Source organism: Microtus ochrogaster, linkage group LG5, assembly GCF_000317375.1.
Source record: "Microtus ochrogaster isolate Prairie Vole_2 linkage group LG5, MicOch1.0, whole genome shotgun sequence".
NCBI lineage: Eukaryota > Metazoa > Chordata > Mammalia > Rodentia > Cricetidae > Microtus > Microtus ochrogaster.
The window spans coordinates 65,286,257-65,308,641 of record NC_022031.1 but is presented as its reverse complement, the minus strand read 5'-3'; the positions used below and the strand labels follow the sequence as shown (position 1 = coordinate 65,308,641).

Genomic DNA, 22,385 nt, shown 5'->3' with positions numbered 1-22,385 from the left:
ATTAAAAAAAAGTAATTTTATAGCTTATAATTAAAGATATAAATTAAATAGTCTGCTAAGGAAAAACAAGTGCCATCAGGTGGAAACCATGGATCTGTAATGATTTAACTAAGGTGGATAACAGTAGACCCCAAACAAACTGACATAAGGAATAAAACAAACCAAAACAATGACAACCCCACCCTCTTCCAACAAAGACAACAAGAAGAAAGCAAAACATCCAAGCAAAGTAGTAATTGTCAGCTGAAATTCCAGAGACGTTTTAAGATTTGTATAGTAAGACATCCCAGCAACAGCACGCTGGGAAGTAGCTAAGCTGGGAAGCAAATCACTGCTATTAGATCCCATTCATGATTTAAATTCTGCTATTTTATCTCTTCATAACATGCAGTACTTTTTCAACCTCACATTTCCAGGCATTTCAGCTCCTGCTGACATAAGTGCTTTCCCAAAATAGAATGTCACAGCAATCTTCTGCTAGACATCTACGCCCATTTGTGCATGTACTTTTTAGGATGCTTTTTTTTTTTTTTGAACCTCTTAACTGTGAGAGGGCCTGGAAGGTAGGCTCAGAATGAATGAGACCTTGTTTTCTGAAACGACACTAGACACTTTATCTCTGCTTAAAAAAAAATAAACATAGTCTCCTACCTTAAAAACAAACATCTCCCGTCGAAGAATAGCTAGAGTGTTGAAGTTCCCGTCACAGATGTTGGGTTTGGCTCCTGGATAGGAAGGCCTGCCAGTGGGAGGCCGGGGAGGTTTTGGCCTGTCATTTTTCCTTGGGTCAACCGGAGGAACAGATCGGTGAGGGGGCACTGTCGGTAGAGGTCTTGTAGGTGGAGGGATCTTGTCAGGAGGACCTTTTGAAAACATGAGGACAGGGCTTGGCTCACTTAAACCTGGAATAGTGCTGGGAGATACACTACAGAGAACAAGTGCTGATCAGCAGAGGGCACACACTAGGCAAGCTAAGAGGTCGTTGAGATCGTATATTTTTGAAAACCCAAACTCTCAAATCCTCCCAAGCCTAGCAAGGGTGTCTCAGTCATGAGGCTGGAGTCCAGCTCCTAGTACTATGATTTCTTTGTTAACTTTTAGTTGGTTTTATTTTAACCCAGGCACTGTTGGAAAGTTGCTCTCTCAAAACCAGTACGGAAGTAGGTTTTTCATGAAGAAAAAACACAAATATGAGAATAAATACTTAACTAATAACTGTGAGCTTTATTCAAGGGGAAACTGGACTTTGACAGATGCTGATTCTATGAAAATATTTCCTAAGATAAACACTAGCAAACCAGAGGTTATTCTACCATATGTCTCCAGCTATCTATTATAAATTTTTACCGATTTCACTATTTTATTTTAATGAAATGTCTTGAAAAATAGTTGTGTTTCATCTAAATACTGAATCTAAAGTGTCCATTGATTAACACACCACGGGTGAAATATTAATGTAAAGTATTTCTGAATAGAGGCTTCCAAGTCGAGCCAAAGTTTACTCATGTAATTTGCAACAGATGTTAGCCATCATTCCTCAAGGGATTGATGTGCTTTCTCTTTAATAAATAGAGTTGTTCACACTTAATATTTAGATATGGGATGGATATTCTTTCACAGCCCTCAGTCTAGACTACTAATTCTTGAAGTAATGAGAAAGAGATGTCTTTGATTTAAACACATGGGAAAAATTTCTGATAACACACAGGCAATGGATAACTCTGTCAATATCAAAGCTCTTTGGATTTGTGTCTGTGACATATATCAGTATATCCAATCAAATTTCAAGTTTACTTTAATCCTAAGAGAATGTTTATGACTACACTATTAAAATTGAAAACTAATGTGCTCATGAATTACACTGTTTAAGATGTAAATCATACCTTCTGGATAGAGACTGTTGACAGACTGATAGCACACACTTATCATCATAAAAATGAAACCTTTCTTTCCGCAGTCTTGCAAAGAATATCTGGTATTGGTAAATTATGAATGTCAATATCTTAATAATATGTGAAATGAATGTCTTTACAAAGGTCATGGGTTGTACTAAGAAAGATATGGTCACAGTAAATATGCATGATAACCTCCCTTTTTCTTAATTTGCATTTTCTGAATTAACCCTATAAGTAAAAAATGCTACCAAACGAGAAGTGTAGTTTAGAATATTAGAAGTGTAATCCACGCAATCTGTTGATAAAACTTGGCCACTTATTTGCTTCCTTTCCCTTGTTGTTGACATTCATCCTGACTAAGTATTTATACCTTTGAGGTAAATACATTTTTATATTGCGTAACTTATTTTCTTGATCTTCAAAAATAGCTTGTCTTAGAATTAAGAGGAATTTTAAACACTAAGTGCAGTTGTCAATGGATAGGAAAGTTTCCTTATATTATGTGACATTTTGTACTTTTAACTATTTTTATGAGTTTATATATTTATTTTAATATACTACTACCTAAATTTTATATGTCTATATTATTAGAGATTTATATGAGTTTCCACTAAACACAACAAGAAAGCTCCATCAGTGATTAAGTCTTTCTAGTAATCTATATATTAAGATTTGGGGGACTATTGCCAATACAACTTGAATGATGGAATTTTGCCACTACAGCAGAACACTTTTCTTCTGTCTTTCTCGGTGTTATATGCTTAAAGACTCTACCTCCGAGGAAATCAAAATGCACATGACTTCCTGTTGCCACATACAATGAGGGAAGCAGGAAGAGTTCAACCTACCATATATTTTCTGGATGCCCTGCAGATCGTCATTAGGAAGCTTGAAGTTGTCCGTTTCCATGTACTGGTAAAATGGCGCCATGATAGCAGTGGGGTCATTGGAATGTTCCAGCCCGAGAGCATGACCCAGCTCGTGAACTGCTACCAGGAACAAATCATTTCCTGCCAAATGAAGAGAATAGATTATTATTAAGATTATTGCAAGTGATAGCCATGGAATCAAAAACAGCAACTTAGTGTTTTCAGTACATTAACCCAGGAAAATAAAAGGACCTTTACACCAATGGTCAGTTTGATTTTAATACTGGCTTTCCTACTGGCAAATATTTGCTTTAATGTATTGAGATGAATGATAGTCACGGTGAAATTACAGATGCTTAGAGAGTAAAATTAAAAAAAATATATCAGCAATATAAAAATCCAGTATCTCTGGTGTTAAAGTATCTTTCCAACTATAAGATAAAATATATAATTGCTAATGGCTAAAATGTTATAGCCATTACATTTATCATAATACATAATTTTTGCAATAATACAAAGTAGAGCAAATGTACAAACCCCATTTTACATAAGAGACCAACAAGGAACAGAGGATTTGCTTGTCTGGAACAGAAGATCCTGCAGATACAGTGTTACAAGTTAGACCCATATTATTGTGACTCCTTCATGAGTTCTAACACCTTGCTACCCAAGAATAAAGGAACACTGTAACTTAAATCACCCATTTATTCCCCATCACACTAATTACAGTCGTAGCATTAGTTTAATAAATACCAATTCTAATCAAAGCATAGATTATCTGAACAAAATATATTTACTTTCAAACTTTGTTCTCTCACTGAGAATTTTTACCTCGGTGGATTTACATAATATAGTCCATATAATATAAATTCAAGAGAAGTCTTGGGGTAATATTCTGGTCATTCTACTTTCTCATACTTTCTTTCATTTCCCCCCTTTGTCCTCTTCATTTTCATACTTCTTTAACTTTTTTATTTTCTTTTTAAAGACAGATCTCACTCTGTATCCCTAAGCCCACTCTCAGCTCACGGACTTCCTGTCTCAATCTCTAAAGTCTTAGGATTCATACACGTAACTTGAAATTCTAAGGATTGCATTTTCCCAGAGAAATGATTAAAGACATTGGAGAGGAAGGGCAACACTTTCCTTGGAGGACTTGTTATAAATGAAGAAAATTTCAATAGACATTACTTTCAGGAAAAAACCCTTAAAAACTCTTTTACACAATATAAAACGATTGAATGAGCCCCCTCTGAGAACGATATATTTTTGACACAAAGTAGGAAAATAAGCAAGAATATTTCCATTGCAGAGTAGCCTGTCTCCAAATGAAAGAGGTCAAGCGGCCAATTCTCACGTAATATTGACACACTGAGGATGAAGGAGCCACTGAAACATTTTGAGCATCACTTTATTTTTGAAAAACATTGACTAGAGACTGGTGTAAAAATTTCAAGGCGTTTTAAAAACAGAAATGATAATGAACATTTTCAAACTTAAATTTCAAACTTATCTTCTTTTCTTATAAAATTAACTAATAACAAAAATTATGACAGAAAAAATAACACATAGTAACTACAATGGAAAAATACTAGCTTAGTCGCCTGTAGATTTTTTTTCAACGAGTTTACCAACATTTTAGCAAACTTTACGTGATTTGGTCACTTATTATTATTATTATTATTATTATTATTATTATTAATTTCCATTTAGTAAATCAGAAAAGGGTTAGTGATAGTTTATAAGAATTTCATTGTCATACAGTAAGGCAAAATAAACATGCAGATGTCTCTCAAGCCACCTGCTGAGTGCTTACTTTTAATCAATAACGTAAACTACATGCATACAGCCATTCCTGAGCTTTACAATGTGGCAATGTGAAGGCAGCCTCATTCACAAAGTAATTAATTCATGCACAATGCTTTAGTTATATCTACTGTGTTTTAGGTTCTTTCATAGGCTTTGAAAATAAAATACTGAGCAAAATTGAAAAGAAACAAACCAGCAAGCAAACTATTTACTTCACAACATTTATGTTGTGGAGAAGAGTAGATTGAAATAAGGTAAACAAGGAAAGCATATAGTACAAGAATGACATGGACCATATCAAAGTGCAGAAATAATGAGGTTAAAGAGAAAAATTCAGAGCAAGTATGGCATCTATCAACATGCCTGCAAATTATGCAATGAGGTCTTGTTTACAGCTTCTAAGGGTCATCACCTATGCTGGGATAGTCTTTTGTCAATGCTACTGTTTTAGTTATTTCTTCTTTTCTAAGAAACTTCCTCAAAATCAATGGTTCACCAGGCTACACTTTGGGAACACTGTTGCTTTGATCTGTAGTCGACTTCCTATCTGGAATGAGCAGCTTTTTGTTCATGTCTCCCAAGGGTCTATTCACACAACAGAAAGAGATACGGAGGTAAAAATAGAAAGAAAAGAGGATGACACATACCACAATTCTGGTACTTCTAGAGGAGCATGGAGGAGAAAAACTGACATTGTGGCCAAAATAATATAGAGAATAGAACAGGTTTAAGGACTGTAAAAGAAAGTATAGTAAAGTTAAACTCCATTCTCTGTTGTCAAAATTAACATATAATGTTGATTAACAAGGGAATATTAATGATGATTAACTCATAACTTCTCTTATAAAATTTTCAGAAAAGATGAGAGAAGGAGGGAAGGAAGGAGAGAGAGAGAGACAGAGACAGAGACAGAGAGACAGAGAGAGATATTCATAGAGAGAGAGAGAGCAATTTATGTAATCAGAGGACAGACAGAAAGGAGTATCCTGTAATACTACAGGAGTGTTGAGAGGGAAGAGGACTAAATAAGTAGTCTTCAAATATAGAGATTATAAACAGTTTATAGTAAGTTAAAGAAAAACCAAAGAACTTGACTGATGACAATGACAAAAAAATTAATGGAAGGGATACAGAGATAAAAACATGGGCTGTGGCAGAAAAGATAACTTTTCATATCTGCTTTTATTTAAGTCTCTATCATTTCCCCATTGTCTACCAGGAAATCCCTTATCCTTGGGGATATAACTAAGAATATTGGCACACAAGTCTTTGCCCTGACATTCCAAAAATATCTCTTCTTTCCTTCTTTGAATGTTTTCAAGTTAGAGAAATATAAGTTTGTTCTTGTTTGGTTGAAAGTGAGACCCCCCAGCCCTCTAACACTCCTATATCCAAGGAGTCTGGGATGATTGGAAGCGTCACCCCAGTCCCTGGCATCTATCCTTGGGCGCCAATGGAGTGGTAAGCTCCATCTCAGGTCCCCTTCCCCTGGGAGTTGCCTTGGGCTGGACTCTTCCTCCTGGGAAGCCAGCCAAATCCTGATCCCTCCCCAGGGAGGGTCAGGACCACTCCCACAGGCTATTTAGGCTTGCTAGGTTTCAGGTTTTGCTTGTACCCTCCATCTCTCTCTTCCCCCCATTATGCTCCCAGTCACCTGAGAGCATGGCATTTATTAAGCATTGGCTTTTTTGATTTGGTATAATCTGGTTTAATTGGAGTTATTTTTCTTAACAGATGGAGGTTTCCTACCGAAAGGGTCTGTTTTGCCCACGGGCCCAGGGCCGCATGCTGGAAAATGCCCTTCCCGCGTGCCCTCTCTGCCAGGCAAGAGCAGCTTCACTCAGTGAGTTCCCCTTTTTGCTTATGGCAGTAGGGTTCCCGGGGTAACTCATTCGCTTTGCAGGTTCGCTGAAGTTGTGGTCTGCACCAGAACTTGACCCATGTGGCGAAAACCAGGGTCTTTCGCTGAGGTGAAGAGCACATGGCCAGGGATGTCTGCCATTCAATTTTCACAGCCCCATTTTCTGCTCAAGGATTGTCTTGGTGGATGTGCTGTGATAGACTTGAGCCACACAATTGGGCATAGATTTTAAAGTAGGTTTATTGCAATTCCAAGCCTATTCCTGAAATGCCCTTTGGTGGCCTTTTACAAAAAAAAAAGTCCCTTTAAATTGGGGCTATCTAATGTAAATTAACGACTCTCCAAAAGCCCGCTGTTTCTTTTTTTTTTTCTTTTCTTTTTTTTATTGAGAAAAGGGAGAAAAAAAAAAAAAAACAAGTTTCCGTCTCCTCCCAGCCTCCCATTTCCCTCTCCCTCCTCCCACCCTTCTCCCCCTCCTCCCATCCTTCTCCCCCTCCCCGCACTCCTCTCCCCCTCCTTCTCCAGTCCAAAGAGCAGTCAGGGTGCCCTGCCCTGTGGTAAATTTGCTGTTTCTAAATGCATGCTTCCACAGCCCTGTTCTGCTCCCCTCTCCCTGCTTCTCTAAGTTGTTTGCCTTTTGTCTCACTATGGGCCCCTCCCCCTATGGCTGTTTGCTCTGCTTCTCTGAGAGGACTAAATACACAGGGATTTTAAATTGGTCAACTGACACAGGTTTCTAAAAGTGCTTTATTTGTCTGTTAAAATGATGTGGCCACAGTATGACTGTGTAAATGTGCTTTTGTGATGTGCTTGATTTATATTTCTGTGTGCATGTGTGCCTGTTTAAGATCAATAAAACTTATATCTCCAGATTACAGCAGCTCTGGAAAAATACAAACGCATAGGTAGCAGCCATTTTAACCTCTCCTCCATCTTTGGTAATGGTATCTCTTGTTCTTAATTCCTGGCTGGTTTTCTTGTCTGCGGGTTAGAGGGTAAAGACGTTATGCGAGGAAGAAAACACAGATGCGGTGATCCCACGTGGGTTCACTTTTAATGGGGAAGGGGTAACAACAAACAGGAAAAGGTGTGCAGATACAGCAGGGGAGGTGGGGAGAGAAAGAAAAGGGAAGAGCGCTTGGTGGCTCTCACTTTTTAAGGGGGAATACAAAGGCTTCTGGGAATCCGTGTCCAGGAGAACACTGGGAACTGTAGTTCCACAAAGAAACAACAGTATCCACATGTGCTAGTCTGCCATATTTAGTAAGGGTAACCACATGTGCTAGTCCACCATCTTTGGTAAGGGTACCCTCATGTGCTAGTCTGCCATCTTTGGTAAGGGTACTCACATGTGCTAACATTCTTTGACTTATTAAAATATTCCTTTTAACCTTCTTACATTTACTAGCATTGGTAAACTATAACTCATTGGATCAAACACATGCCTAAATTTAGCTTATATGCCGAGTGTAAATAACAGGTAATGGTATCTAGTTCTCAAGTGCCTTTTCATATCTGGGAGTATGGCGTTTTAACAAAAGTGCTTCTAACACAGACATGCCAGCTTCTGCAGCACCTTTAGCTCCTTCAAAAAGACAGAAGACTTTTGGGTTTGGAAAAGCAACCCACACAGGAAAAAGCAGCCTTCTACCTCTTCAGTTTCCTGGATGCTTCACTCGGGGAAGTGATCTTCTCATCTGGCCAAGACAGGCAGATTAATATTCCCCCCACAGAAAAAATATTTGGGCCTCTTGTACTCAGCAATTAACGGCAAGCACTGCTTCTAAGACTGGTGTTCTCCAAAGACCAAAGAGAGGACTTAGGATTGCCTGTGTAGCTAAAATACTGTATCATTTTTTTGTGCATTTATCCCTCTCAGATCTGTCTAATGGCATTTGAAGGTACTGGTTGCTAATTATTTTATTTGTGAAGTGTCCTGCTAAAATACAGACAGGTATGCCTCTTTAACAGGCTTCATAGTTCAAGATTAACAGGTTTCAGGTGTATAAAAACTAACAGTCTCCAGAGCCTTTTGTTAACCCCACCCATTTTCAAGCATATTTTACAGTCACCCCTGCTGCCTGGGCTAAGACCAACTCACAAAGCGCTCTCCAGACAACACCAAACACCTGCAACAGCTCCTGGGACTTCACCATTGGTGGCAACTCTCCTAGATCAAGGACACCTGCCAACTAAAATCTGGTTTTATCTGCTATTGTGTCCCAGCCCATGGCTAGCCCCATTTCATAGGGCAATAATAACAATATTTTGTTCTCCTAGCCACCTGCCTTCTCATCTCCCTCAGAAAACAGCTGCCTGTGGACTCCAGGATGACAGCAAACTGGATGCCGCTCCAGCCACGCCTCTCAGTGAGCGTGAGCCCAACTCCCAGGTTCCTCTCTCCCATGTTGCCCCATACCCACAGGAAGTAGCCAGACTTGAGCTGATGCCCCTATATCCAAGGACTCTGGGATGATTGGAAGCGTCACCCCAATCCCTGGCATCCATCCTTGGGGTGCCAATGGAGCAGAAAGCTCAATCTTGGGCCCTCTCCCCTTGGAAGTTGCCTTGGGCCAGACTTTACCTCCAGGAAGCCTACCAAGTCTTGACCCCTCCCCAAGCTAGAAAAAGGAACAAGTAGTTCCAGTTTTGCACATGTTCTCCCTCTCTGTCTTCCCCCTGCCACACTCCTGGCCACTCGAGAGCAAGGAATTTATTAAACGTGGGCATTTTTCATTTGCTTAATCCGGTTTAATTGGAGTTAGTTTGTGTTGGCAGAGAGGCTCTTTTTAAGATTTTTGTAACAGTTCTGTCTTTAGGGTCTCTGTTAAACTGTCTCCTTTCTTGAATGTCCTTTCCCCTATATGGTGTCGGATCCTCATTTCTTTAGAATTGCTCTCTATCACAGACTAAAATTTCCTTTTCTATGGGGTTTTGCTCTCAGGTCAGAGAGCCTTATGGTCTGCTGTTTCCTTCACACTCCCACAGCCCAATGCAACACTCCACGCACTCAGCGATGGTTATATTTTATTGTTACTCTCTGCTCACGTATTTTCTGCATATTTTGAGTAAAGACTGATATTGAGTATGACTTATCTGAGTTTCGATAATTCTGAAGGCATTGGCTGCCCTAAAGCAGATATTTAATATCTCAGTGAGTTTGAAAGAACAGAACATATCTGGCAGTAGAAAACTAATTTGAAATATAGTGCTAAAAATAGGAATATAAATTTCACCTAACTGTGGTTTGCAATGCTCCTCTAGATACCCTGCAAAGAACTAGAAGGTAACAATAACTCTATGAGAAAATGATAAGAAAGCATTGCTCAGAGGAAGCTTAAGAGAATAGAACAATAGTACCTACTACTTCCTTTTTTTTCTCAGTGAATAGCAGTAAAAGTTTATGTTTCCAGATAACATACAGGAGACACGGAAGAAAAGACAACTATATGTTATGAAGGACATGCTTCATTTCTTTATAGGAGTCACAAAGATTACAGAGAACAAGGAATGAGAGAAAAACGTCTGCAAGGTTAGCAAAGAAAAGAGGTTTTAAAATGGAAGTCATGTAGAGTGGGAACGTATTGGAACATACCTTCAGGGGGTATTATAGTTCCAGAAGCAGAAAGAAAAACAGAGTCATTCCTGAAGTGGTATGGGAGTGTGTTTGCAGGTATGCAATTTTGAGAGACTCTGAAGAATTATGCCATCAACAATTATTTCCAGTCAAGAAAAAGGCATTGAAGAAAAAAAACCCATAATTTTTAGACGGAAAATATCTAACTCCAACTGCAAACACCTTTATAATTAAAAAAATCACAAAATCTGAAAACAACAAATTTGTTCCTCCAAATAAGAGTAAGTGTTTCTGGCCAGTGGTAGACCAGCTTCCAAGCATACCCAACCGGGGCAAAAATAGAGGAATTTTGGCTTGAATGCTCTATTAGTGGGCTGAAAGTCAAAGAAAACTCTCCCCATGGGCGTAACTTTTAAGTAAACGAAGATAAAATAAACATAAGAGTAGCGAAACTCAAGGTAGCCAGTCTATGAGCAGAAATCCCAAAAGATGACAGTAACTTTTACAGCCAACAGCTGGTTAAATGTGAGCTCAGGACTGTGAGGTCCATGTAGCTTTGAATTCTCTGTGTCTTCATGTGGCAAGACAGATACAGCCTCTTAGGCAGAAGTCCCAATAACTGTCTTGCCCCTTTTTTTTTCTCTAAAAGGAAAAAAAAAACCCATTCAATCTTCAGTGGTTTTTACCTTGTGTATCAACTTGCCTTCTGTAGAAAAAGAAATGCCAGGAGCCCGGTGCCTAGGTAAACATGTGGGACCCAACCGCCCTGTACTTGGGCAGATGAAAACCGCTTTCAGCCATCCACTAAGCTGTTGGCCACTGGCCTAGCTAAATTATAAAAGACACTTCAGATCTCACAGGGAAAGAGTCTCCTGGTCACTTTTTTTCTTAGCTTGTAAAAGGAATAAAATAAAATAACTACACCGAACAGCAAATAGATTATGATGGCCAAAATGAAGTGACTTCAGGAATAGGTCATGAAATTATTCAGGTTTTCCGCCAGCCTGATTTTTCAGGATAGAACTAGAGAAATTCCTCGCAGAATGAGGAAATAAGGTTTTAGAAAGAAAGTTAACAGAATTAGGATATGAACTTCTGACCTGCTCTACAAGCATGACGCTTTAATCAGAAACATTGGCCGAGTCTCCCCCATTACCATTCTGCTGATGATTGGCAATAATGTGATTAAACACCACGGGCCGCTTCACAATCATCTAAAAGGGTAAGTTGTTAAATACAGCACCACCCTGTGATTTGAGTTCTGCGAGGAACAAAAGTTGTTGGCACATAATAGGTTTGGGTAATCAGAATGCACCAGACCTCTTTGCTAACGCTGGATATAATAACTGCTCCGGCAGTGTCCCATTCTCTCACGTTATTTAGGCTTTTCGATTGTAATATGCCTGATCGTATCGACAAGCAGGCAACAAAGGAGAAATCAGCCTTTCTGTTCTCAGTGCAGAAATAGCACTTGCTGCTCTTGCGAGATTTTGAGTTTTGTGTGTGTCTTTCAATTGTGTCTCTGATCCCTTTCCTTTTGTGTATTCCAACACCATATGGAATGCTAAATGGAGTGTTATGAGGGATAATGCATTGTTTGTAATTTTCCTGTCATAATTATGTCTATATTTTATCCTAAGTTATTGTACAACTTCATGCATTTTTAGAAGTTGCTTTCACCAATGACATGTTCTGAATAAAAGTGAATGATTATAAAGAACTTCATACATATAAGTTCATGGAAACACATGTCTATAAGCTTTACTAAACATTGTAGTACCCACATCATTGGATCCCTTATTCTGTTTTATTCCATAACTTGATGCTGCGTTCTGTTCAATTGTAAGCAAGAACCTAAGGTTTAAATTTCTCACTTCCTAGCTTATACTTTTATGTTTTGGTCACCTATGTGCAGTTTAATAAACATAACTATCTCTGGTACTTGAGTTTCATGAATTTGGCATGTTTTTGCGTATTTTTATAAAATATACTGAAACTTAGAACTTCTTTTTTTTTTTTTTACTATTTTACATATCTTATTTGTCCACTTGCGGTTACTATCTTTAAAAGCAAATTCCAGTTATCTTCTCTGCGGAGCCTTCTCTAAATACCCAACTCAGTTCTCTTGCTCTGCTTCTCTGTTTCTCTCATGTCTGTAAATAATTTAACAACTTTATTATAAAACTTTGATAGTTCCTGGTGTTTTAATATTTACCTGTGAATTAAATGACTAATGAAGATGAATATTGAAAATTTTTAAATATTTAAATTTAAAATGCTGAATTACATTTAAGATACTGAATGTAAATTTAAAAGCGCATCACTGCATTTTGATTAATAGAACATTTTTCAGTGCTTAGAGTACGGATATGACAGAATGTGTTTCTTAGTCTTGAGTGACTACATTCACAGCTAGTTTCTTCAGTGAAAAGCTAAAGTCAGTAGTTATTTGTTCAAAGTAGAGTACCAAACGCTCTACGCTCTATTTGTATTTTCTCATCTATTTGCCCACATGGTATATCTTATTACTAAGAATTTAAAAGTAAAGAAGCTGAGGTTTTAGTAGATTGTTAGTTACAAAAATTACATCAAACAATAGAAACAAGAATTTCCCATGCAGACAAGCATCACGATCATGAGTTTGGTATGTTGGAAATGTGTATTTCACTTTTTCCCCCAGGTCTTACAAAAAGAAAAAAAAAGGGCCAAACTATCATTTCGCCTACTCAGAGGATACTGCTGGCATGTAATAGCTCCCTCTAAAAGTCTGTAGTATTTGTTTTCTTCATTTAATTAAAGTTGAATTGTATTCAAATTTAATATGTGTTTCAGATTGCCTACTCTACTATGACAAAAGGCTCGAAAGTAGACAGTTTGAAAATTATACGCTTTTTTTTATTTTCTTAACAGATTGTGAAGGGATAAATCTGAGATCAAAAGGTGACATGGTTGGTTGTGGACAGGGCACTCACTTCTCCTGGCTTACTGTGACCTTCTCTCTGAGACAACGCAGCTTTGGGGAACTAGGCAAACAAAGGCTTACTATGTTATCAATCAAAGACACTCACCTCAACAAGTAGATCCTGTGCTCAACTTCTCATCTAATGACATCTACTTTCCCGGGTTTCTAGCTACAACTTAGACACTGGGAGCTACAACTTCATCATATGAATTTTGTTAGTGAAGCTTTACACTACTTTGACATAATTCATGACAGTGCAGAGTTCTCTACTCGGTTGATTCAGGGCCTTTAGTGATGCAGAACATTGTGGTAATGGGGAAATACGGCAGAGGTTATTCATTTCATAAAGGAAGAAGAAGAATAGGACAGGTAGGAGGATGATGAGGAGGAAGAGGACAAGGAGGAGGGGAGGAGGAGGTGAAAGTAGAGGGGGTGGAGGGACCAGTATGTTGTTTTCTCTTTTCATTAAGTCTACAAGTATGGCTGCAGCAAGATTTTTTTCTACAGTAATGGAACCCATATTGCATTAACAGGAATAAAGAATCAGTGTATGGGTTTTACTTAAAAATATTTCAGAACATTTCCTAAATCATAGGCGCTATCTGAATGACCTTTTTTTCAAAACCTGCTACAAGTATGTACTAATTAGGCAAAATCAAACATTGAACATTAAAATACGAGGTAAACAAATCACCACCTAATAAATCTTCCAAAAATCAGTAAAAAGTTTAAAAAACCTATACAGATAATAAAACTGAAAATAATAAGTTAAATAAACATTGTAAAGTAAATCAATTTAATTAGAGCAACGAAGGTCTAAGTTGGGTTTCTTTAGTGGAAATCTTATGAAAACATTTGGATAATAAAGGCTAAAATATGCTAATTATTCATTTAGGCTACAGTGTGGCTATGAAGTTTGTAGTCAATTAGCTCTGTATTGTCTTAGTTCAGAAAAATCTTGCTAGAAAAGAAGAAAGACATGGTTAATTGGAGCGCAGTATTGAAATAAATACAAGTTGTGTTTTTCTTCTTCAGCTGAGTTTAGTTAAGCTTCTAGGACATTCTCAGTTAATGTGCTATCTTATTTATTCATGGGCAGGTTATTTGTGCTTGGTTTTCCCCAGGGCATCCTAGTCTGATTGGCAAGGACCATCATAAAGGCTTGCTTACCTCTCTGTGGCTAGTACAAAGAAAATCAATATTCACAGCTATGCAGACAACCATAATCATATAATAACTCACAAAAGCTACTTCCCAGGAACTGATTTGCATTATTTTATATGTCATTACTTGAATAATACAAAGTATTATCTGATTAGTAATCCTGCTAATGTGCACTATAACTTCCAAAACAGCAACCACAAAATAAAATGGTTTAAAAGCTACTAATGACCTAGCATACAGAAAGATATATTTATATTAGCAAACTATTAATAAGCAACTTATTATAATACATGAACGATTTTTATAATGTGTGCCCGAAAATACAGGTATCATAGATGCCAAAGAGCATGATAGGATTTTTGTTCTCCCCTTAGTTTTTTATCATTCTATCTATCTATCTATCTATCTATCTATCTATCTATCTATCTATCTATCATCTATCTATCATCTATCTATCTATCTATCTATCTATCTATCTATCTATCATCTATCATCTATCTATCTATCATCTATCTATCATCTATCTATCTATTTATCTAGGACCTTTCTATATAGTTCAGTTGTCTTTGAAGTCACTTTGTTAAGGAGACTGGCCTCAGACTTGCATTAATCTTTTTGCCTCTTCTTTCTGAATGCTAGGATTCCCGGCACCTACTCGCATGCCTAGCCGAAGACTTTTATTCTTAGTTAAGGACCTGAGAGTTGAGTTCAATGAGTATGAACTTCTTTTGAGCACATTAAACTCTCAGAGAAACTGAGAATCTGTGGAAATTCTCACATGACACTTAAACACATTTGCATCCAATGATTAGAGATATTTGTCCCTCACTTGGTCCAGTGACAAATCAGGCATGATGTTCTTTAACTTCCTTTTGTTACATTTATTTATTTGTGTGTGTGTGTGTGTGTGTGTGTGTGTGCGTGCAAGTGCACACAAGTGCTACAATGCACATTCAAAGGCTAGAGTAGTCAGTTCTCTCTTTCATTCCCATAAATCTCAGGATTAAACTCATTTTATCAGACCTGGAAACAAACAGCTTTACTGATTAGTTATCTTAATAGTCAAAAAGTGTAACTTTTTAAAGCACACATTATTTTATGGGTATGTGATGTGGGATTCCCCTCTGTATGCTATGAATATATCGTATTACCATTGGTTAACAAAGAAGCTGCTTTGGCCAATGGCTTAGCAGAGTAAAGCCAGGCAGGAAATCTGAAGAGACAGATATGGAGAGTAGATGGAGTCGACCAGACACCAAACGGCCACCAAAAAAACAAGACATGGAGAACAATGAGGTAATGCCACAGCCATATGGCAATACATAGACTAATAAATATGAGTTAATTTAAGATGTAAGAGCTAGCTAGAAATATGCCTGAGCCATCGGCCAAACAGTGTTATAATTAATAAATGTTTTTGTGTGATTATTCGGGTTTGGGTGGTTGGGAAAAGAAGAAGCAGTCTCCATTTTACAGGCATAAATGTTTCACCCGGAAGCCTGTCTATGCAGCACACGTGTGTGGTGCCACAGATGTCATATGAGGACACTGGATCCTTGAGGGCTGCCGTTTTAGATAGTTGTGAGCTGTTATGTGGTAACAAAAACGTGAACCTCGGGAAAGCAACCACTCATCTGAATCTCTGAGACTCTCTTCAGGCCCAAACATTTAGCTTTTGAGATGAAAAAGAAATTTCAGCACTACTTCTCAGATCATATAAATATTGAGAAAATATCTGAGAGTCAAATGATAATACTGCATTGTAATTTAACCTCAGTATAAGAGTATGGTTAGAGAGTTTATGCAGCTAAAAAAAAAAAAAAAGAAGGCATTAGAAACTCACAGCTTCTAAAAGAGAGTCAGTTTTCTTCAAAGGTGTGGTCTCTAGGAAGTTTCCTGTGCTACACTGGATGGTTCCATACCCAAGCACATATAGGGACTGAATGGTATCAAAATGTGTTGCATACATGTATAAGATTCTCGAAGATCAAATTTTGACTCAGCAAGTCAAAATTCTTAGGGAATAAGGACTGAAACGAGGAAGGGAATGACAAAAGCAAAAATTATTAAGTGACAGAATAATGAAAACATCTTAAAAACTTTCACATTTAAAATGACTTACTGATAACTCCCTATTGACCAAACTCCATGTAGATTTGTCTCATTTTACACTTGTTATTGCCAACAAACACAAAATGTCACTTAGATTTTTCAATAACTTTTCCAAAATAAACATACTTGCTTTTTGAAAGTCGTCTGAAGAATTATAGAATTATGATATAGTGATAATTGGAAAATTCTGCCCATTTAAGAAATGAACATTTCATTCAGGCAGCAGTAGTGCACACGCACCTTTAATCCCAGCACTCAGGAGGGACAAACAGATCTTTATGAGTTTGAGGACAGCCCAGCCTGGTCTACAAGAGCTAATTCCAGGATAGGCTCCAAAGCTACAGAGAAACCCTGTCTCAGAACACAAAAACAACAACAAAACAAACAAAAATTAATATATCACATTATTTTCACATAGTATCTGAAATTGGCATTTCTGCACCAATTTATGCTTAACTGAATTATGGCTGGAGATAAGGAAATGACAGAAAGCAGGTTATAAGCTGTTTTATTCACTTGCTTATATCTATAGATAGAAAAATCAGTTCTCACATATACTTTGTTATATTAAGTACCTCTTTCTTGACCCCATGAGCTTTTCACACAAAAGAAAGGATTGTTGTAATTATAATGATATGGGTCTGATATACACTAAGGCTATCCTGTGCTGATCAAGTCGCATAGGAAAGAGGAAGTGTTGCGAACATGCATGGAAAAATACTTACCTGCTACAGTTTGCCCTGCAAAACCTTCTTAAAGTTGGAGATTGGGACTGCCCGAATATTAGAAGAGTCACTGGCAAAATAATGCTTATGTTCACAAAATAACTGTTACCTTAGCTTGAGAGTTCAAGCACTCACAGCTTGTTTTATTTTACACTGAGGAGAACTTTCTGGTCTGACACTGAAGAAACTGCTGTTGTGGAAGTACAGCTCAGATGGATTTTTTATGGTTTATATATGATTTAATACTAAGATATTCTTACTTCTCTGCCTCCTTAGTTTTTGTTACCTTTATAGATAAATTTCTTTCCAATGGTATACTGTAAATTTCCTTTTTTTTTTTTCTGGGAGAATTTACTTCAAATAATTAGAAAATACCTTAGAAAATTAGAAATTTGGTAAAAAGTCTTAGTCTAGCCCCGCTCTTTCAACTTTTTGTAGACAGCCAGTAATGACCTTTGACAACAGAGAGGGGACCGAGAAAACTAAGGACAGAGAGTCAGACAACAACCAAACAATTACTCTCGCCATGTCTAATTAGGGTTACTCACAGGAGCATGGTTTAAGTGTTGTTTAGAAAAGAATGGGCACCATATAGAGAAAAGGTCTTCCACCCCACAAACTGTGAACCAATTACATGTCCTTAGGGAGGAGTGGGACTTGTAGTCGCTCCTCATCATCTGTAGGGGAACATTAACGGACTCTATCTTGTCCATGTCTCATGGAGATAATCACAGCTAAAGAGAACTAAGGACACAGTGTGCATGCATGGTTAGTTGATAACATGTAAGCCTTCCCTCATTTTCTTCCCACTTAATTTCTTTCTCAAAGACCAGAGCCTCACCTCTGTGACAGGTGAGGATATGGAATAAGTCCCTTTCCTCTTCCCTGAAAGAGTGGAAATCCCATTATGAAGTGTTAATCAGGAAACACAGATCACCTAAGAATATTGATTGATCTATGACCATATATCATGAGGAAATAATGCTGATATATAAAAGAAAGATGCACACAGAGATAGGATGCTGTGGTTCCTGTGTACTCACCTACACTCTGGAAACTTTCTGGTATGCTCTGTTTCATAAAGAAAAAGTAAAATTCAAGGAAGCTTGGGTCAAAATGGCGTGTTCCTGAGATACTTATGCCCTCACAAGAGAGTGTATAAACGTCAGTGTGAAGAGTGTAACAAAGGAGAATTAACATGTTATTGTTTCCCACATACCGACTTATCTAGTTCAGCACCATCACATATCATAGACTTAATGCTTAGGGGTGGAAATTTCATTACTTAAGAGAAAAACTATGTCCTATGGTCAGGTGTTTTTATAGAGAGCCATTAAGCAAACAGTAATACAGATATCCAACACGTGCATAATAGAGAACATCCTTGCTTCATTGTGTCTTGTCCCAACCTCCTGATGGTGAGCCTTTTCCTCAAGCTGAAGAGTTTCTCAAAAGAAAATAAAAAGGTAGATATTTCATTTTTTTTTTAAATGTAGGGTTTCAGTAGTAATTTGGAGGAGTCTTTTCATAAGTTTTTTTGTGGTTGTTCTGAAGTACAAGTGTTTTCTCATTACCTACGACTGCTGGTTTTCTTTACAAAAAGTTACTTTGTATAGACCAAATGTTTACATGAAATGCAAAACAATTTTGAGCTGAACAGTTTAGTGTAATTATATATTTTCAAAGTGGGTTTCCTTCTATCTTTCTATCTCCCACTTTCTCTCTCTCTCTCTCTCTCTCTCTCTCTCTCTCTCTCTCTCTCTCTCTCTCTCTCTCTCTCTCTCTCTCTCTCTCTCACTCTCTCTCTCTCACACACACACACCACACACACACATACATATAATATTTCTGTTTTTATATTTTCTTGTGCATCTTTCCATCATACTATTTTTAACTACAGAAAAAAATTCAACATATTTTACTGGATTAGTCTATATAATGATTACCTAGATCTGGTAATCAATAGCTCAAGACCTCTGTGGCAAGAGTTTGCCATTGTACATTTCTTTTTATAGAATAATAATTTAAGCTAAAATTTGTGTTCCAAAGTTGAAACATGAAAGTTTGATCAACAAATTATCATTCATGTATGAATAAAAAAGGTAGAATTCAAGATCACAAATTGGATAATTTGTCTAGTTAGGGCTAATGGGGGTCAGATGGAGCAGTTCATCAAAAGTATTTTAGTAAAGTGATAGACTTTAAATATATAAGTGGAACATATGAATAAAGCCATAAGTTTTATGCTAGGCTTGGTATTCACTGAGAAAATTTTGCACACTATTTCTGGATCTTGGAATAGGATGTGGTGTCACTAAGTGCCTTCCTTATCTGTCTTTAGAACACTGAAACTGAAACAGCAGGATAAAAATGGAAATGAAAGATTTCTTTTTAAAATAATAGATGTACTTAAACTTTAAGTTGTGATTAATACAACATATTATGTACCTAAGACTCCGAATAAAATAACAAAATACCTTGCTCGTTCCTAAATAAACAAACATGAAAAGCCACAATTGTAGCTTGGGATTTGGCAGAATATTCTGTTGGCAGAACAGTTAAGAATTTCAAATGTTCTGAATAATGTTTACTTTCTAGGATTCATGACTTAGAAGGAAAGTATAATTTAAATGTCTATATATATGTGTGTATATAGATATATGTATATGTATATCTATATATGTTGTCAATTCTCGTGTGATGTTCATGTGATTTTTAAATAATGAATGAAGCATCTGTTTCATGATTTTCACAGACTTTATTAAAATATCTCTCTAATATAATAACTTTACTGTAAACTTGTGCATTTTCTCCTACAACCTAATAGATTAAAACCATATGAAAAGTACTGACTAAGACACAAAAGTCATGGATGCCAGGATCTAATGGTTTCTCTTCACCTTACCAATCCCTTAATTTCAAGAAACCTAATGTTGGAAAGCAGTTTTCTCATTTGGAATAAAAGGAATAAAAATTAGCATGCATGGGTTTCTCCCTATGCCGTAGAAATGAATTCTCACAATATCTCTTCATGTAGCTATGTTTACCCATGTACAATACTCAAAGGAATAAAAGTTTAGAGTAAATAACTCAAGCTGGAAAATAATATATAGAGATGTTTTTGTCCACCCTGGTGTCTTTGAAAACACAGATTTTTTTTGTACATGACTCAATTTATTAGAGATAGTAAACACAATACAGAAAGTAGGGTAAAGTCTATCATATAAACTCAACATGAAGGCATAAATGTAACCACGTGAAAAAGGAAAATCTGCTGATGCTAAGTGTAGTAGCACTTTCTTTACTACTTGCTCCTGGATCATTGGTTTCCATGAGTTTTCATAACTCAGAGAAAAAGTGTGTGTTCTACAGCATCCCTACCAAGAATGCAACCCAGTTAGTGGACAGGTGTCTCTGGGTAACTGATTACAGACAATATCTGCAGCCCATTTTGGAGGGACAGCTGACAAAGCAGCTTATTCATTAACATAGACATTTATACAAAACCTTCAGAGTGTTTCTTACCAGTTTTAAAAAGCCACTAAAATTACCCATATTCTAGTCCAAATTCTGCTCTCCAACCTACATTCTAGTATCTCTGAACATATAACTTACTTCTAAACAGTTCTTCTAAAACAAAATACTAATTGTTGTCTGTTTCTTCATGTTTACACCATAATATAGTAATACTATTATACATGTAGCCCTGTAGGTCTATAGTTATGTTTTAGTATCTGTTGGGTGATCAAAGATGGCCCAGTCCCTTTTAAAGAAGAAAAAGTGAACTACATCTATTCATTATGTAACAGCATGCTGGTGCTTTTGAGACATCTGTATTTCTCAGAGGGAGAATTTCCCTCTGAAACACCCTTGCATATTTTAAAATGTTCCTCCTGTCCTTTCCCTGTTTTGTTTTCTTAGTTAACTTGATAGCAAAATGCTACTTACCAGGAGCTACCTCAGCTGCAGAGAAACAGGGTGTGTGTCTGTGTCTCTGTGTGTGTGTATGTGTGTTACTAAATCATGTGAACTGATATTTATGTGGAAAATAACAGATTTTGCTTGTGATGGAATTGAGTTTTTGTGCTTGAGAAGGTAGGAAATATTTTAGGTATAGGTTTTTATTCATTTTTTTGGATTCAAAAAATAAGTACAATGGTAATGGATTTATTTCTAAATACGAAATCAGTTTAACTGAAATGTCATTATTTCATAATTTCAAGGATTAGGAATGTGAGGAAAGCTTTGTGCTGCCTATATTAATAATCTATGGATATTTTAGTGATATCTGTGGGGCAGAGTTATCAAAATAATTGAGTAGGTACATTAAGCCTCATTCAAGCTTCTGATAAGACTTGTTCCTGGAGAAGCTCTCACCTGGTTCATTCATTTCAGATGTTGCCTAGGCAACCTTTAACATGACATATGACTACTTCCACAGTGATTGATAAGAAAAAAGATTGCCTAGGTTGGAAATTGTCATTTATGGGTTTTTTTGTGGAGTGATTTACTATTGTCTCCTTTATTTTCTTTAGAGAGGACCGATGTTATCCAGTGTACAGTGAGTCAGGGTGCCATGACTAAGGTTTGATCACTGGTGGCCATCTTTGAGGATGGTTAATTGGGTATCAATAATATCGAGTGGAGTATTAATGGAGAAGTTTTTGTTGTTGTTGTTGTTTTATGAAGACACTAGGGGTCCACACTAATTGCAGTTACAATTCAAAGCTGCAGCTCTCTCGACATTTGTTCTATAAGAAAGATGATACACTAGCCTTAGGGAAGATGGCTAATTTTCCAGTACCAAGTATAATTTTGCTCAGTTCAATATAGGAGAAAGTATAAGAGCTGAATATCCACTTTTTAAATGGTTCTTAGAATTAAATAAATTTTGAAGTAGTTCTAAAAATAATACTGGCATGGATAGGGGAAAAAATGGAACAGTTATTCACTGCTGGTGGGAGTGCAAACTGGTGAAACCTTTATGCAAATCATTACTGAAGTTCTCCCCAAACTGAGAAGCAGATATATCATACAATCCAGCAATACCAATCATTATATTCCCAAAGGACTCTATAGTAATACTTCGGAGATATTTGCCATTCATGTTCACTGTTGTTCTATTCACAATAGTCAGGAAATTAAAAGTGTTGATCATGTGATAAATGGAAAACAAAAATATAGTACAAATGCACAATCCAGTGCTACTGAGCTATAAAGGAATAGAATTTATGAAACACACAGGTAAGGAGTCTGAGTTGTAAACAACTATTCTGAGTTCATTAATACAGACCGAGAGTGACACAGATAATACATGCTTTCTTTTTCTTCTTCTTCTTCTTCTTCTTCTTCTTCTTCTTCTTCTTCTTCTTCTTCTTCTTCTTCTTCTTCTTCTTCTTCTTCTTCTTCTT

The 22,385-nt window shown here is 36.9% G+C and overlaps 1 protein-coding gene across 1 annotated transcript in view; it reads right to left on the bottom strand.

Annotated features, from left to right (window-relative positions):
* Mmp16 (matrix metallopeptidase 16) overlaps window positions 1–22,385 on the bottom strand; it is a 200,130-nt gene that overhangs the window by 63,904 nt on the left and 113,841 nt on the right. Inside the window, exons 5-6 of the mRNA XM_005362340.2 lie at window positions 2,744–2,905; window positions 652–863 (exon numbers count right to left, since the gene is read on the bottom strand). Of these exons, the coding sequence (XP_005362397.1) occupies window positions 652–863; window positions 2,744–2,905 (374 nt within the window). The remainder of the gene's footprint in view (window positions 1–651; window positions 864–2,743; window positions 2,906–22,385) is intronic.